Source organism: Lates calcarifer, linkage group LG13, assembly GCF_001640805.2.
Source record: "Lates calcarifer isolate ASB-BC8 linkage group LG13, TLL_Latcal_v3, whole genome shotgun sequence".
Taxonomy (NCBI): Eukaryota; Metazoa; Chordata; class Actinopteri; family Centropomidae; genus Lates; species Lates calcarifer.
Window position 1 is genome coordinate 24,183,125 of NC_066845.1, and position 18,699 is coordinate 24,201,823.

General features: G+C 41.3%; 1 protein-coding gene across 3 annotated transcripts in view; it reads right to left on the minus strand.

Moving 5' to 3' along the window:
- The window catches only part of slc4a4a (solute carrier family 4 member 4a), a 48,999-nt gene that overhangs the window by 22,876 nt on the left and 7,424 nt on the right, over positions 1-18,699 (minus strand). For 2 of the 3 annotated variants that reach the window (XM_018688473.2, XM_018688469.2), the window contains exons 4-7: positions 14,883-15,059; positions 5,139-5,274; positions 3,372-3,532; positions 1,338-1,517 (exon numbers count right to left, since the gene is read on the minus strand). In XM_018688473.2, coding sequence (XP_018543989.1) covers positions 1,338-1,517; positions 3,372-3,532; positions 5,139-5,274; positions 14,883-15,059 — 654 coding nt within the window. The remainder of the gene's footprint in view (positions 1-1,337; positions 1,518-3,371; positions 3,533-5,138; positions 5,275-14,882; positions 15,060-18,699) is intronic. The other variant, XM_018688472.2, reaches the window with a different exon arrangement.

Below are 18,699 nucleotides of genomic sequence, written 5' to 3' on the forward strand. Positions count from 1 at the left end.
TTATCCTTATAAAGCTGTAATCAATTAATGATTATCAGTGCGGCTCTTTATCTCAGTGCTGTGATCTGGATAAGAGGCTGTGGTGTTTTTTTATGTGGTGGATTTTCCGTTTTAAAACTGCAACAAAGCAGGATCATGAACACAAGGTTGCTTTTCTTTTGATAGAGTCATAAACCTGATTCATAAATATGATAGCAAGTAATAAATAAGTTCATTTTCCAAAGACCCATGGCCCCATGGTAACAGATTAATTACATTGTCAACACAGTGAAATATACGGTTACTCAGTGTGTTACAATCAAAGCATCAGTCTAACAGGCATCAGTGTGTGTTAGGGCTGTCACTTTCCTCATGTTTGAAACTTGAAATCTTCAGTCAGTCAGTCGTTGACTCTCCTGTTTGCTGCTGTTTCACAAGGTTTTTACTTCTTATCTCAGTTTCATTAACAAAGGATTTTGTGACAATTAATTTCAGAATGAGACGTATAAGCAGAACACGTCAGGTGGACATTAAATCCATCTCACACAGCAGTTAAAATCCTATTGAAACTGCCAATTAAGTCAAGTATTTTATTACTTTTGTGCACTATTTGGATGGATCTCTTTCAGTGAGGCAAAGTGACAGCCCGTCCTGTGTGATGAAAAGAGGCGTTATATTCTACTGTGCATAAAACATGAATTATCAGAAATCTAAGCAACATTAAAAGAATCAGATGAACTATTATATTTTAACTGCTGTAAGTGACACTCATTAGTCATAACTGGCTCAGTTTTATGATTTTCCAGAGGCCTTGGACTTTTCTCACCACTGTCATAAACACATGCACACTTGGTGTTGTAATTGAAATGTGCTCCACCTGCTTTAACAGGTGATCAGTTCAGTCTTAGTTAGTGCACTAAAAGTGTTGTTAGAGTGGTGACATCAAGTCTTTGTTGTGAATTAGATTCACTAGCTGGATGACAGGTTTAGTGAGGAAGAAATGGTGCTACAGTAGTAGTAATATGAGGGATTTTTATGTTAAGACCTTCACAATAAAGAATAAGCGTTACATTTCTGAGAAGGTCTCCAATAAAAAGCATCTCTGAAGGAGAAGCTGGCACTTATCTATGACGATTAAGTGCACTTTGTTATTGGGTTCATGCAGAGGAGGGCAGCAGTGTGTCTTTGGGATTTCTCACTGCCCTAAAAAGCCACTCCACACCTCAGGTCCTAACTTGAGGTGACAAAAACATGTAAATAAAACCCAGTAATGTAGATATGTGTTGCTTTTTTTCCTTCAAATCATTAACAAAAAAAAAAAAAAAAAAAAGACTGCACCAAACTGGCATCAGTATTACCGTTTTCCTGGTTGGAAAACAGCCTACTTGCACTGGAGACTGTCTTGCCGATGTCAGCCAGAGAGCGCAGGTTGGACTTCTTGGTCTGGTGGCGATGTTTCCGTAGCAACGTGTACATCACCTTGTCCTTAAGGTCGGCCTTCAGCTGCCCGATCTCTATCTGGTTGTCAGTGATCAGCTCTGAGGGAGGGAAGAGAGAGAGAGGAGAGAGACGAGGAGGAGGATGAAGAGGACTGAACGGTATATTTAAGACACATTATTACACCAAACAATAAATAATTATCTTCATTTTTTGTTTATTAAATAAAATCCTGTAAGTTTTAAGTCTATAAATAATGATGGCTTACATTAGCTCATTTTGTACGACCAACAGTTAAAAATCAAACGTTACTCTAGCATTTATTATCATCATCCTTTGCTCTCGTACCTCTGATTGTGTTGTGTTTGTTTTATCTCTATTTTCTATTTATTATTTTGGGTTATTTTTTATCTTTTATCAATAAAGATCAATTCTTCTTCTCTTCTTCAAAATAAAGTGATAAGAAATAGAGAAAGACCAGCAAAGCCTCAATGTGAACTAACTACAATTAGTACATGTTTGGTGCTTTTATTTTGAAAGGAATGTAAACTGATAAAAGGTTTTATTGATGCACATTTGCCAAAGTCACTTCTGCTCTACTTTCAACTTTTCACTTTGTGTCTATTTTTTTTTTCCTCTCTGCAGCTTTTTATCCAGCAGCCTGAATTTTGTAACAGCTTCACTCAAAGTAAATAACCAAGTCACCATAAAAAGTCCCTTCATGCTTGTAAGGACTCAATTAGTGCCTCCCAGACTGTAATGCTCCTGTATGAGAGTCTTCGTGGCATCATGAAATGGCTCAATCAAAAGGTCTAGCCTATTTTTAAAAAGAAGGTCAGGAGCCTGAATGCTGACAGATAGCAGCCTCAGGGAGTTTCTCTTCTTGTGGAGGGTGTAGTGCCATTAATGGCCCCTCAGTCAAGTCGGCTGGCCTCAAAGCAAGAGGCCCAGCTCCGGCTCGGCCTGTGCACAGCCCATGCAGCACAGTCAATTACTTCACATTAATCACTCCAAGTGGTAACTCTTCCTCCTGCTCCCTCATGCAGATAAAAACGTTGGGGTGGTGGCATGAGATGGGGATGGGAGGGCAGGGAGACATAATCATCCCAAAGCAAACTGAGGAGGGTTGGCTGTCCTCAAATTAGGAAGTTTTTGTGTCACCGTTTACGAACTACTGTTTGAGTCCAGCAGTGATCCAAGATAAAGTATAGTATAGTCCAGGATCTCAGCTCTGGCCTTGAAATAAGAGAGAGGAAGGATGACAACCTCCGAGTCCTGGGTGCAGGTTTATGGATCGATGCACATCACACGCAACGCTGCAGATACTGTACGTCACAGAGCAGATACAGAATCAAACTGGCAGACAGGATCTTGTATCACAGGCAGGAAGACGCTGACCTTTATCAGTGTCATTGTGCGACAGTACAAAGAGCAAAAACCACCGCTTGACCCTTAACTCCTCTGGACAGGAATATGTCCTGACAATCACAAGTTATCTCACTTTAATGGAAGAAGAATACCAAACCAAATATCCTTGAGTTTTTGGTTGTTAAAAATTTGTTGGGGGATAAAAAAAGATCAAAAGACTTGAACAAATCATGATAAAATGAATGGATGTGCCTAAAATCAGTGGCCTAATATCACCTCCGGTTGTTATTGTTATGTTTAGTTGCTTGAGATAAAGGAAGTATATTTAAAGGTGATTAAATTTTATACACGTCAAAATCAAGTCACTAGTCATGGCTAGTATCATTCAGCCAATGTATAAAGTTGTATAATCGTCTTAAAGTTGTTATATTATAAACTTTTCACTGCATATAACATTGTCTAAGTACTTCCTGAACATAATCAGGGTATCAAACCTCTCACCCCAAAATACATTAGCCAAAGCAGATGAGCTGCACTTGAATGTAATGCCATTTATCTTGTTGGCTGATGATCTGAGGCCAACTCACCAACAACCTGAGGCAGAGTGGAAGCCTCCATATCCAGCATGATGGTGCCTTTCTCTATGCACGTCCGCAGCTCAAAGAGGCTGTGTAGGGACAGCGTCGCCACATGGGGTTTACTCCACCGCTCACCACCTTTCTCCACCTTCTCCTCAAACTTGATCCACCTGGAGGGAGGAAAACGTGAAGGAAAAAGCACTGGATTAAACTGGGAACTCAGACAGTAACTCTGACACTTCCACAATCAAAACTGCCAGAATTTTATCATTTATTTTATGTTTTTTATTGTAAATAAACTTCTGTCTAATGCACATCTGGTGCACAGGAAACTCTTCTGTGCATCATTAAAGTGATCTGTTCTTAAATTCACATTCAGTATCATCACTTCTATTTTCATGTATTTCTTTAATGAGTCCCCATCCCCCCTCCCTCAGAGTCAGAGGGATGAGAAACTGAACTGGTACTGAGCAGTTGTTTCTATTCCAGGGTTTTATTTGGGCAGTTTGGCTGCCAAAATTGCACTTGGCGTACAGCCAGCACTACCCAGCACTTGTGAGATCTTTTATTCATTTTGAGCCCCCTGAGTGCACTCGGTGAAACATGGCACCGCGTCTTAATCTCTGCAGTTATTTACAGAATAATACATTTTGACATTATAGATTCCAGATTGATTTATTTTACCTGTTGTGAGCAATATGGACGTATTTCAAACTTAACAACAGATGCTTTTTGAAGGATCTGGACCTGCAGTTCTCTTTTAACCTTTTTAACCTTGCTAATCCTCTTGTATTGATTTCTTATACATTTTTTTGGAGCACTTCCATGTTGTTGAGGCTACACATTTTCTGTTTAAACACTTGACTGCAGGGAAATCAGTCCTGCCGAGAGGAAAAACACTTCCCTGTGGACATTTTTCACCATCACTGAACTTCTATCTGAACTGTCTTTGCACTTGTTTTATGTCTTTTTTTAACGTATTTGTTCTTATTTTATAACCCACAGCACCATTCCCCTGCATACTGAATATTGTACATTGAGAGAATAACAATGAATTCTACTCTGAACCTTGCTGAACCTTAAAAATAGATATGATTAATTATTTGTTTCTGATTCTCAGGTGCTCCAGATTTGAGATTTGCATCTCGACATGCATTTAGGCCGATCCAGGTTAAAATAAGGTTTAACTGTGAGTCCCATTATTTAAGTTTCTGCAGGACTCACTCTTTGAATTTTGACATAATAATTCCCGGTCTATTCAACTGTCTATGCACATCTGGGACAGCTGAGGAGGCAGAGGCTAGGTGAATACATGCTGGAGAGGTCGATTTATAGCACTAAATCTTGAGAATACTAGTAACAGAATCTGACAGCAGAGTTCTTTAGTGGAGTTCCTCTGCAAATCATTCAGCCAACAGCAAACCAAAATGTAACTTCTATCTGCAGTACAAATGGTCAGAGGTTAGGATAACAAATCAACTCATTCGGAGCCTCCAACAGCAGCCCAGGGATCCAGTTTCCCCCTGAGAGAGCTTCACTCATCCAACACTAATGATCTATAAACAATCATCCCATCTCTGTCCCATCCCATCCCACTGGCGGGTCACACAGGAGAAACCTGTGAAACCCTGTGCTCGCTTTTTATGCTGCTCCAAATGCAATGCACACACCAGATCCCCGAACTGAGGACTGACAACGAGCTGAAGTTTACAAATGTTTGTTCAGTTATTTCCCAGGCTTTGAGCTGGATATGAAGCCTGAGACTGAGGTCCTTACCTGGCCGTCTCCTTCCACTCCATCTCCTGTCCGTCCACCGACAGCAGCTCATCCAGCTCAGTGAAGAGTTGTGGGGGTGCCGGGCCGTCATCCTCCTCTCCGAGGATGAAGCGGATCCTCTCGGCTGCCGGTGAGACTGCGGAGAGAGGAAAGATACTGCGGTTCATAGGCTGGCAATGGTGCCCGTTGGGCAAGGGTTTGGGCACGGGCTTCCCCTCGTCGCCTGGACTCTTCCCGTTGACCTCAGGAGGAGGTGGAGGTGGTGGGATTTTCACCATGACCTCCTCTCCTTTCTCCTCCGCGTCCTCTTCCTTCTCCTCCTTCTCCTCTTGGTTATTGTTGTTGTTGGACATCTTTAAAAACTCGCTGACCCCCCCCCTTTCACTCTCCAAATCAACTGACCCCGGGGTTTGTTCCTCAGATAGCAGCCGGCAAGCGAGACAAGCTCACCAGAGTCCCAGAGCAGCAGCTAGACCCTCATTAAAGTCTCGGGTGGAAGTGGCAGGCACTCTCTGCTGCCTGCTCCAGCACTCTGTGAACCAGGTAGGAGGGGGCCGATGGGGTTTAGGGGTCCCCTCAGTGACAGTGTCCCCACAGCTAGCCCCTTCTCCCTCTCTGCCCCCCCTTTCGCTGTTCAAACAGGCCTTCGCCATTGGCCCTCCAGCCTTGGCAAACTGCCCTGGAGCCCCTCATTAACAATTAGGAAATGGTTCACAAACTGGCCTATTCTTTAGCGGAGGCTTGGCTTTCCTTCCCCTTGTCTTCTCATTTGAATATTTAGAGAGCAACACAAACACACGGCCAAACAGAATTTCAGCAGGACTGAAATATAAATAATACTTTTCAGTGCTATTCAAACACATCGCAAACGGTCGACACCATCACCGTTTGTTTCAGATGAGTGGAAACAATATTTGAACTTTGAATAACACCCCCGCAAATAATCACTCACTTCTCTTTTCGTGAAAGCAGGCCCATGCAAGTAGAAAACTGAACACAAAGATTATTGTCGTGGGCAAACAACCACACAAGGCCAGGGCGTGTCACGGTGCGTCATCAGAGCTACGGTTCATTTACAGAGAAGCTCACATGAATGAAACGATGGCATCTGTGCTCAAGGACAAGTCCAAATGCTCCATAACCCCACCTGTGTTCACCCCTGAGTTCATGAATCCCATCTCAAGATGAGATGTCATCACAAAGATTGTCAGTAGAGATGACTGTGGACTTTAAAAACACGTTAATCAGTCATAGTTTGATTGAAGGTTGGATAAATCTCACTATTCTGACTGGTTAGAAAACATTGGTTCAGGAGTGAGTCCTAAAACCTGGAGGTAAGTTAGCATGTTAGCATGTTAGCACTTCCTGTTCCCTCGTCCCAGAGTCAGTGTGTTTCTAGTTAAATGTCTGAAATAAGGTCTGTGGTTTTAACACAAGCTCAAAACATTTTCATGTTTTATTTTCCGTCATAAAATGGGTCAGTAAATCCCCCACTCCTGATGTTTGAAGCCTTTACGTGTCTTAAAAAAGGCGGTTGCTAACGAGTGTCTAAATGAGACTACAGAGGTTGTCGGGGACGTTAACATGAAAACCCATCTACTCACCAGTCCACCTTTACAGCCTCGTTGTGTTTCTACTCACGCTCTTTCAAACTATCACTAACTTTCTAAGAAGAAAGGCTTTTGTCATGTGATTGTGGTGTAGTTGGTTTATAGCCTAACATTAGCTTTTTACTTCTGGAGATTGGATTTAGGCTTCAAACATCAGAACAGTGGAACCAGGGTGATGCCAACTTCCAGGTTCTATATGAGGGAACCTGAAACACTTGACTTTGGTTTTCATTCTAGGAATACTGTAGCCTCACCTCCTACTAAAAACAACAGAAACTGCCTTAATCTGATGGAAGTTACAAAATATACTAAGTGTACATTAAACTAAGTTCTGTTATTGGCTAAACTTGACCTGCGTGCTCTTGTACATCTATCATTGTGAGGACCACACAGGGCTTTTTAAGGGTTTTGGTTTTGAGGTTAAGGTTTAGATAAGTGTGTGGGAATGTAGCTGTGATAATTACAGTCAGGGATGGGGAATGCATTATGTCAGTGAGGGTCCCCACAAGTACAGAAGCACCAGCAGATATGTGTGTGAGTGATAATAACAAAGCTGTCTGATCTGATTACATAACAGCCTGCTAATACAGTGGCACCACAGTGTTGACTGTAGATAACGAATATATTAAAATTTGACAAGTTTTTATTCGAGCACAGACACAAAACTTGCTCTGGCAGAGTCACCACCCACTTTTTTAACGATAAGAAGGGAAATGATGTGTGAAATTATATCCTGCACTTTAAAAATATCCTCTTACTACTATTACTGCTAATAAAATGTGCAACTAGACTTTTTATTTATGTAAGAAAGGAAGTAAAAATACAGAACAACAATAATCTGAGCAAACAAGTGTTGTGTCTTTAACTGGACTTTCCTTTGCAGGTGAATTTCCACACACACACCACTCCGAGTCTTTCATTCAGTCAGTCAGCAGTAAGTGGCCAAATTGTAAACGAGATGAAGGCTTGACGTTTCACCTCATTGTGTTTTTTTTTCCTGCAGCACAATAACAACAACAGCAGCAGCAGCAGCAGCAGCAGGTACGAGCCAGACAAGCAGCTGTAAGATTACTAGGTGGGGGGGATAAACTGTCTGCTGGCACACACACTCACACACACACACATTCCCACAAGCTGCAACTAGCTTAAGTCTGTTTAATAACACCTTAGGGGGAATAATTTACATGTGCGTTTCATACAATCAGCTGACACTCATACCCACAGTGATTTACACTGATTACAGTAAACAGTTAAAACAAGCTTTAAATACCTATATGGTCAAAACTGCATGCAAACAATAGGCAGCAGTGCAAGGTGAGGGTGATGTAGGCTCACACAGAGCACATACTGCTGTATTAAAGGTGCATACAGTTAATAAAAAAAGAATCTATACAAAATAGAACAATCCACAAATATAAAAAAGAAGAAATCAAGGTAAAGTTATCCTGCGGAAGGAAACACAATATCTTGGCAGAAATAAATGTTGGTCCAAGATCAGGAAACATTACCTGACACCCAGTGTTTACAGCTGTAATCAGCTACTTTCTGTACCTTTTGTACATGGTCAAATTACCTTTATATTGTAATTAAATATATCTATTTACAAATTGATGTGTAGCACACAGTATTTTATGACAGGAACAAGCAGAAAGGTAAGGAGAGAAGATAAAGTTTTTGTGGAAAAACTGAAATATTTTTAAATTGGATTTTGTCCTACATCTGTCCTTAAAGACTGTGGGCATCCAAGTTTTTATCCAAGTTCCCAAGAGATATTTTTTAATTCCTCATGAGAAGTTGATGCTGTCTGTTCATGCCATCCAGGAAAAACCCTGATAACAAGCACAGTGTTGGTGTCAATGCAATACCGTCCCAGTCGGGCAGTTGCTAAGAGAAAGGTGGGAGGGTGGGTGAGGAGGGTTAGGGGGGACAACGGGGGTGAGACTCAGTGCAGAGTGAAAGCAAAGAGGGGTGAGAGCAAGCACGAAAAGGAGGGATAGAAATGAAAATCCCATCGTTCAAACACAATTTCAAAGCTGTGTGTGCTCTCGCCAAGAGCCATGGGAATACAAAGAGGACTTTGTCCCAGCAGCAGAGGCTCATGGGATAGGGGATGGAGGAAGAATGCCCCGCTGCCCAGTAGAAAGCTTAGTGTGACTGCCACTAAAGGCCTGTTTAGTCCCACTCTTGACATGCATCCTACACAAATACCTTCCATCTCCTCTGACCTTTCTGAAAAAACTCTGCAGAGTACAAGGCTACATGGGATCTAATAGCACAGCCATTGTTTATGACTGTACACGCAGTGATAATGCAGCTCCGCGTCACCTCACGCAAAGACAAGAGAGGATCACTGAGAGTACAGGAAATGTTTTCCATGCCACAAAGTCTGATGCTCAGTATGCAGGGCAGCGAGCACACAGTCAGTGAGCAGGGATTGGGTTGAATGCAGAGTGACACCCTGAGGGTGATCCATTGAGAGCACAGTATTTATACCCCGGACCATCGAGCTCTGGTATTTTGTTGTGATAGAGCCGAGGTGGTCGAGCTCTGATGAGAATGTAACAAATACCAGCTGGACGGGGAGAAGAACCTGAAATGAAATATCCTCTTTGCTGTCTGCAGGTATGCTGAATGTACAGCCACATTTCTTCTATGCTTTCACTGTCCCACAATGAAATCTATTCACAGCAAGGTCAAGTTTGTTTGATTCCAAGTTTGTCTACAAAAGGGCTTAATGCACCCTTTTGTTCAGCATTTACCAGTATATAAGTCTCATTCATCCTCCAGCTTTTGTCATTTTCCTTCTCATACTAACACCAGAGCAGAGGCCAGATAAACCAGTTCACTGTAAAATTACATCCTAACAGTAGTACAGACACAGAAGTAACTCAAAAATATCAGCTACACAGCATCAAGCTATACTGGGCTCACATTGGCTGATATTAAATATATTAAATGGTGACTGGACTGCACGCTGTATGTAACACTTATACTTTATGAGATAAAACATTGCCATTTTAATCCTTTATTTCGAAGGAGACAGTGGAAGGAGACAAGAAATGCAGGGGAAAGACACGTCGCAAAGGGTCCGGCCGGCCAACTCTCAAAAGTTCAATTTTAGATTTATTTGTTCAAGATCTTCATCTCTGGATTTGACGGATAACTTAGGTATAACCTGATTTATCAATACAATAATAATCTGAGATGTAAACTGATGGGAAGTATAATTAAAACTGTGAACAGTAGGGGTCCCAAGTTAGAGCCCTGAGGAACACCTCACAGTCGGTAAGGTGCTTATTTCATGTTTAAGAATATTCAAAGTCATTGGAGGAATATGGCATGAATTATGGCGGTATAGGAAGATCTGACAAAGGTGTAAGCAGAGATAAAAGTGTGTGTGTGTTCATAGATTAAAATAAAATATTCAAAAATCTTCCATTTGGGGAGTTGCTGCTTTTTCAGATTGACATTTGTCTTTAAAGTCACTTTCTGTCACAGAGGATTGATTTTCCTTCCAGTTTGCTGCAAAGTTTTTCCACTGCAGTTGATATTGATCTGTAAACAAGATCAAACAACTGTTTATCTTGGTGTATATCTTATTTCTAGAGCAGAAACAATAGAGCAGAATCAATAAAGATCTCCAGGACAGTGTAGAGTCGAATCAGTCAAAGTGTCTGACAATACAAAAATCAAAGTATTCATTAAGTGAAGAAAGTGTGTCTAGTACATGAAAAGAGTCAGTATTGATTATGTCTGAGGTAGCCAAAGATTGTTCAGAGCTAAACGATTCGATCAGGTTCTAGACAGTTCTACAAAGACAATTCAGAAGCAGTGGAGCTGAACAGAGGAAAATTGTTACAGTAATCTGACCTCTTTTCTGGACTCTCAATTTCATGCCTATGACAACAATCTTAAGGGGGCAAAATCTGCAGAGTTTACGAATTTGGCTAACCGTAAAATCACCTTCAAATGATGTCAACAAACTCGTGTCCACTCATGTCCGCTGTCATCAAGTAAGTTCTCATTTACTGAAGTTAACTGGATGACGCAGGTAAACCAAAGTAGGTGCAATGAAAAAGCAAAGTTTGCAGCTTGTTCTTTAAATTCTGAGAGGTAGGTATCCTCTAAATAAACCATGAACAAAAAGACGGAGCACATTTCAGCAATCATTGCTTGCTCTCCCCGACTTTGGGAAATTAAACCCATTTGTATAAGAACCAAGTTTCTCAATAATCTTCGTAATCCACTTTGAGAGAAAATTTGATCCTAGCAGAAAAGGCTTGGGGAGAAAAAAACACGCTCATCAAAATGAGCAGGGGTCAAATAACTCTGCAGTGGGACACACACATGTAAACCAGGAGGATACACTCTGCATGTCCCTGCAGCGTCCATCTGACCAAACAAGAGGATTTCAGTCCATACGACAGACAACAGCCTTCCCCTGAGGCCGGCCCTGTTTCCCAGAGAGAGTGCCACAGAGAAGGGCAGCGAATAACAGTAGGACATTAGGTATACTGCATGCCTGTCAGTTTTTGCGTGCCTGACAGATGCCTGCAGATTTGAGTTTTAGCTGTACAAACATTTCTTAAAAAGGCAGGGCTGCTCTACTGTCACACATGTCAAAGGATACAATAAACAACATTTTTAGCACAAGTTAGCTGCCGGGAAAACCTCAAAAAATGAGCTGAATTCAATTTAAAATGCATTTTTTTTATTGTCACTTGAATGCCCTTGACATTAATGAAGGTCAGATTGCTAGCTCATTAGCTTTTCCAGATAGCGGGTTATCAGCTAATATGCCTATTTGACCCTGAAAAGTTAGCCAGGCCAAGAGACACAGATGGGACATGGACATTACTTAGAATCACATATTTATCTCTAAAGTGTCCAACTCTGCATTATGAGTTATCCACTCAGTGTTTAATTTACGAACAAGCTGCCTAGTGGTGTGAATATTTGCATTCTTTGTCCGTGTACATGAAACAATTACAGCAGGGGGTACAGGAAGCTAGTATAAAGAGTATAAAGCCTTGTGAGACTTATGTAACTGTTCATGGTTCGTTTGTGTGGTTTATCCAATAACTCACCCAAAAAACTTGAATGTTTATCTAAACTAAAAATCTTTCACTCTCTTCCATTATAGGAAAGAAAAAATCCATTATTAGGAGCTGTTACGTTTCAAATTGTTGACACATATTGTGCTAAATCAAAAGTGAAAGAAGACAAAAGGCAACAGTGTACTTACATCAAATAGAAGATAAAATGTACAAAAGTCTGTTTACATACAATAAAACAAGTGAACCATTCATTGTGAAAAAATACTAGTTGTACTATACACTCTCTGTTTGTGTTTTTATGCCATTTTACTGCACACTTCATTAACACTTTAATTCCATCACAGAATCTTTATATAACAGCGTTCGCTCTTTCCATGCCCATATGAACCAGCAGACTACCACAGTGTTGACTGTTAACAAAACGTCAATGCTCAACGTTCTCCTGCGACATAGTCGCATTTTTCCATGAATGGAGAATTACCACTGTTGCTGTAAACAGACGGAGGTGTTTTAGATGTTACCTCATAACAGCCTGACTTCACAGAGTTTTTCAGGAATGAGGGATGGTTGTCTTCCCCTTTCACACACATAAATAGATTTTTTTTTTTTTAGTATTATACAACAGAGTTATACACCAGAAGAAAAGGTAAAGACTCAAGGAGCCATGATCGATTGGATTTAAGGGGGAATCAGTGAAGAAACAAAAAAAATACCCGTTCACATCCACACACTGACTGTCCTTAATGTCTGCTTACATCATTTGAGCCTCTGGTTTCCACTTGTTTCTTCGACTATGAATGCACATAAGGAATCAGCACCAGGCCCCAATGCAAAATGGCAGATGACTCAGCTCACAGAGTACTGTAATTACTTACTGCTCACCATTTAAAGTATAGCTGGGGTTATGAGGTATGGGGTGTTCCAAACTATGGATACAACAGTTCAAATAATCTGAACTTTCCCTTTAAGTGTGAATGTAAACTGTAGATTCAGTACTAAACATGTTTGGGGTCTTGAACTGTCGTGGGCCCCAGTGCAGCTGTACCTGCATATATGTCAGGTATGCCCCTGTAACAAGTGGAAAACCGAAACAGAAAAGTCAGATTTCAATCACGTAACCACCAGCACAAAAAATCAAAAATAATAAAGGAACACAGACGGTACAGTATTCGACAGCGTCGTCCAGCCTATGATCCATTTTATCTCCAAATACAGGCTTCAGGAAAAAAAAAGACTAATCTTGCTAAACCAAATGTGAGCAAATGAACCGGCAAGTCCGAAGAGTAACTGCACTGCTGTTTACACACAACAGGCTGGAATATTTACCCCACCCAAAACACAGCCATCACGGCCCCACAGACACAACCCATTAGCATCGGCGTGCACAGTGGCATCACTGGCAGACTGGTGCAAAGGTTCAATAACCAGACAAATTGGTTTAGGGTAAAGGTAAGGTCAGGCTTTGAAAACAAGTGTAAAATCGGATATGAAAAGGAAATACAGACAACAACTCTACTGTTAGCAGCTGTAAAGAACCATCTTAGACAGATTTAGAAATTGTCTGCATTTTTCTTGTAGAATAAGGCAAGTTTTACCTCTCAGGCATCTAAAAAGCATCACTTGTTCACTGTGTAAATGGTAAACTAGGCACTGCTTAGCTACTAAAGGGCCAAATAAGTTTGGGATCTGCTGCACTACTCTGTGAGTTAGTGCTCAAAAATGCCGTATGATTCACGAGAAGCTGTAACAGAAAAGCTGTCACAACATCAATACTCACTTCTTAAGCCACTTTGGGAGCTTATTACAGAGCAATTTGCCGCCGTGTAGCTCAATATTTCTGACTGTGATTGAGGAACACAACCAAAAATCTATAAAACTCACCATTTTTTTGCTAAATATGCATCATCACAGTCGGTGGCGACAACCAGATGGGCCGGCTGTAATCTATTCTGACTGGATTTGTGTCCTGAAGAAAATCCCCCACATCAAGTAATGTGTACATGTTATAAAATCCAGTTCTGGCATATTTTTGGTTCCTTTTGTCACATCATGTGCAAACAAGCATGTGTAAAATTACATCATTTTCTAGAAATGACAGTGGGCTGACTCATTATTGGATTTGACAGGAAGCAAGGACATTTTAAGCCGTATTCACAGAGGACTTGTGTTAACACGTGGACCTCATGTAGTCATAGAATTAACACACATCCTCTGTTTCTCTCCCAAATTACTGCATGTTATTGTTCATCAGAAGAACTCTGTCCTCAACAAAACAGACATAAATCTGCAGTTCCCAACCTTTATGTTAATGAGTATATGTTTATAAATCGTAAGCGGTTCAACCAAAATAAGATGTTCCCTTCTCATATTGTTTTATCTGGGTAGTTTTTAGAGGAAAAAGATTCCAGGATTTCACCAACGTTCTGTTTCAAACCTTAAGCTGAACACAGCAGAGAAAAAAATGCTGATATCAGTAAGAGTTAGGGCTTACACTTTAACTCCCATCTTAACTCACAATCACCGAACGTGACCTTTCTCTCCTCCTCTTTCTTTCTTTCTCAACTTTTTCTCAAACTGACCGGAGCTCTTTTTGTCTGAGCAGCTGCGCCTGAGGGAACATCGAACTTCACACTCTACAGGACGGAGGAAGAAGAAGAGGAAGAAGAGGAAGAAGAAGAGGCTTCAGCCAACCAAGAGCGCGATCACTGACACATATAGATGCCAGCACATCAGCACGCACACAAAGACAGATACACTTATGTCCACAACCAAGGACACAAGCACAGAAAGACACGCACTTATACACTGGACTCATGAGACTCATATCAGCACTAGTACAATTGTATCCGAGCAGCCATTACTTCCAATAAAAATTCACTCTGCTCTGTCGAAACGGACTCGTCACTCAGCAAGACATGCACGGCTATTTCTGGCCTCTAAGTGGACTCAGCAACTTCTGCGGGGTCACGGGGAGTAACAGGAGCTTTTTTTTTTTTTTTCTGGAAAAGAGAGGAGCCTTCAAGTGGAGACAGACGTGAACTCTAATCAGCCTTGACACAGAGTCCATCAGAACTTACTGAGAGGTTTGAGGATGCTGTTGCTGGCCTCATCGTTGTTTTCTGTGTCCGACTTGTCAGAGGTGCTCTCCGTCAACCTCTCCTTTCTGTCCTTGTGGCCACCGGTTCTCCGACGGTGACGCCTCCGACGTCGATAGCTCTTGGGCACGCGCACGCCGATGTAAATGGTGTGGTGACCTTCAAAAAAAAAAAAAACACAAAACAGCAGATGAACTCTGACGCTAAAGACGAAATGACACAAAACCACTGTCGGGAAATGCAAAATTAGAAGCATTAACATCTGGAAAATTATGACGTGGTGTGAATTTACAGCACATAGTCCTAACCCTAACCAAATCTTGACCACCAGTATTCAACTCAGTCCAGCAGGGAACATTTTCACGTGGCCCACAACAGATCCAAGACAGCGTAACGGAGCAGGGTTATAGAGGTTGCAGTACACTGTCAAAACAAATATTTGGACAGAGAAAGAAGTAGCACATAGCAGCGAAGACGCCATGGCTGCTCGCATGACTACATGCTTGTTATGCACGTTGGCACAGTACCAACAGGACATGCAGTTTTACATGTAGTTGGGTGGTTTAGGGTAAATAATGAAAAGCAGACCAGACTGTTTGCTAATAACATACTATGCAGATGGACGTAGATTTCACGCCAACATGCTATACATCCATGTTCAGAGATGCTGGTCATTAGGCTGATATTTTTAGGTAAAGTATCTGATTCAGGGCATTTATTCTTAACCAACTTTGATACTGCAGGCATGAAATTCCAGTTGACTGTGTTTGTTTACACAAAGCAGTAAACCCTACTACAATCAGTTTCTTTTACAACAGTATCAAAGATCTGAAGCCCCACCGAAACTCTCTGATTTAATGATTTGATTGTGAATCAATAATTAAAACCACTTGTTTATGATTAGGTCCACCTAGCTACAGTCCTGTGATAAATCCAGAAGTTCAGGTCTGAGTTGTAGATTCAACTTCATGGTCATTTTGGAGGATGTAGTTTGTGCTGCTGTATTGTGATATCCATTACAAGGCAGTTTTAGAAGACTGCATTAGTGTAGCTTACTGGGAGGCTGGCAACTGAGTGTATGTTGGAACTAGAGATGGGGATCGAGATCCGGATCTGTACGGACCTGGTCCCAAATTTGTCAAAACTCCAAAATCAATAAGCTCCAAGCTTATACTGCTATCAAGACCAACAGGTCCTATGGAGTAATGTTTTCTGAGAGATGAGAGAGTAGGATCAGTCAAAAGCGATCCAGGATCATACCTGACAAAGCAGACATGCTCATTTTCCTCCAGAAAAAACACTCATTATTTGTTTTTTATTTAATTTCTGTTTTGTAAAACATAATTTATTTGATTCATCTTTCTTATTTTCTTCTTATCATTTCTTCAATAAAAACTGAGGATCCCCATCTCTAGTTGGAACCAGTGTTTGGTTTCTGTGTGAGTGAAGCTGTAAAGCAACACAACTATACTCTGTTCCCTGTCAGAAAGTACCAACCTGAGAGGTAGCACCTTTTGGGAACAAGGAACAAGCTGGTTCCTCCAGTCAGAATGCAAGAGAGTTCATAAGGAGTTCCTAAAATGGTTCCTGGAGAAGTTGTTGCAGTAGAAATGGACAACTAGACTGCATTAGTTTTTATTTGGCGTACCTAATAAACTGGCAACCAAGTGTATAGCCTTTAAGTATCAATAATTTAATGTTTGATCTTCAGTTCTAGTGTAGTAATGTCATACTAAAACCTCCTCACCTTCTCTCTAATAGCTGCACACGTTCTTGAAAGTTAAACTGTCCAGACCTCCCAGAAACCTACAACCTCGACCACCCTCCTAACATCACAAGCTTCTCCTTCCTGAGCAGAGGAAGACCAACTTAAAAAACAACCTTTCAGAGCAAACATCAAAAGTGCTCCTGAGACAAAAGGCTCAATGCGATCAGTGTCAAACGTCACCTCTCGTCGATTGAGCAGGTCGGGTAACGCAGAGCCAAGCACCGCACATGACCCAACAACCAGGAAGTGTCCGAACCCCTCGACACAACAAACAATGATCCCTCTTGAAGCACAAGAGCGCTCATTATTCGCTTGTACCACAATGCCTTGTGTTTTAGGGGTTCATCTAAATTCGCTGACACCGACGGTTCAGCATACCAAGCTGACGATCAGAGACGATTATGTTGTGGACACTGGAAATAAGAGGGAATATTTTACCCTAATCACAACTTTCTGCTTCTCTGTCTGATGTAGTTTTCACTTTATACAGAGTGAGATTAAATCATTTAATATATAACAACAGATGTATATAAAGAAATACTTGTTTCATTATCTTTCCTCTCTCTCATGGCAGAAGATGAATGAAAGAAAAAGACAGAAAACTGTGGTAAACAGATGTGAAATAGTGAAAGAAAGTGGGAGAGACAGAAAGACAAAAACAGAGACTCTCCAGAAGAAAATAAGACAAAAAAAAAACAAAAACATTGAAACAGAACCAGCATCACCCGCACCAGAGCTGCTGCTCACTGGGCTTTTGGTTCAACAAAGATGGCACCTGTCCCATGTTTATGTGACAACATAAAAACACAGAACACAAGATCAATCGCACACGTGTGAAGCTCTGCCGGCAACATCGGTGCAAAAAGGAAAACAATAAAGGCAGAAATCATCTACTCTAAAAAACTGCAGACTGTAGTTAGTCTTTCTTATTCCAGATGAAACTACTGAGACAGTTTTTAATATCTGTAATTTGGCCCATTTTCATGAATAATTAAAGGGTCAGGGTCAGGTTGGTCAGGTTGGCCTGAGCTATGCTGTTCCTGGAGCTACTGTAGTATAAATATAAATATTCTGATATTACATCAGAGTTATCTCTCCTTCGCTTCTACTGGAAAAACTACAACAGGGAATAGAAATAGCTTTATATAAATGCCCTGTAGTACCTTTTACCTTCATACTGGTTCATTGAGAAACCAAAGAAGCAATCAGATTCACCTGACAGCAAGTGGGCATTACAGCAAGACCCAGAAGCAGATGGCTGAACGGTGACAAAAGAGAGCAAAGACATAGACAGACGGAGAGAAAGAAAGACCACAGTGCCATTAGAGCTGATAGATGAGCCCTAAAGCAGAGCGTGAAGACGTTTGCACAGGCTGAACGGCAACAAGAAAGGAGAGGAGAGTGATGGAGGAGAGGGAATAAAAAATAGTCGAGTCAAGGGGCTGGAAAGGAAGATTTGCACACTGCCAGGGGAGCTTTGTAAAACGACTTCCTCTTCTTTTTTCAGGGGGTGGAAGAAGAACTTCTTTTGGAGCTGCCTGGTAAGCACACACTGAATGAAATGAAATCCTTGTGTGTGTGTGTGTGTGTGTGTGTGTGTGTGTGTGCTGGGTGGTTTGTTGAGCTCACTAAGATTTCTGAGGAGAGGCAACGCCACCGCCAGTTTCCCCGGTAACCGAGCTGCTGGGACCTGCCCAGCGCTGGAGGATGGCAACACGCCACACAGCACTGACAGCATGCTAATACTCAGCAGCTTTAAACATATGAAGAGGGAGAGATGGTAATAGCCGGGCTTTTTTTGTTTTCTACTGGTTTCTGACTCAGCAGAAACTTTGAATTATATCACAGCAATAAAACATGCATCGCTTTAACAGAGTTTAGGATCTAATGCTCATCCTAACTACAGTGGTAAGCTCATATAGCATCATTTGACTGACTGACCTCGTATCATAACCTGAGCTGCATAACTGACTCATCTATCTTGATCACTGATGATATCTGTGACGCAGGGCCAGATACCAAATATGTTAG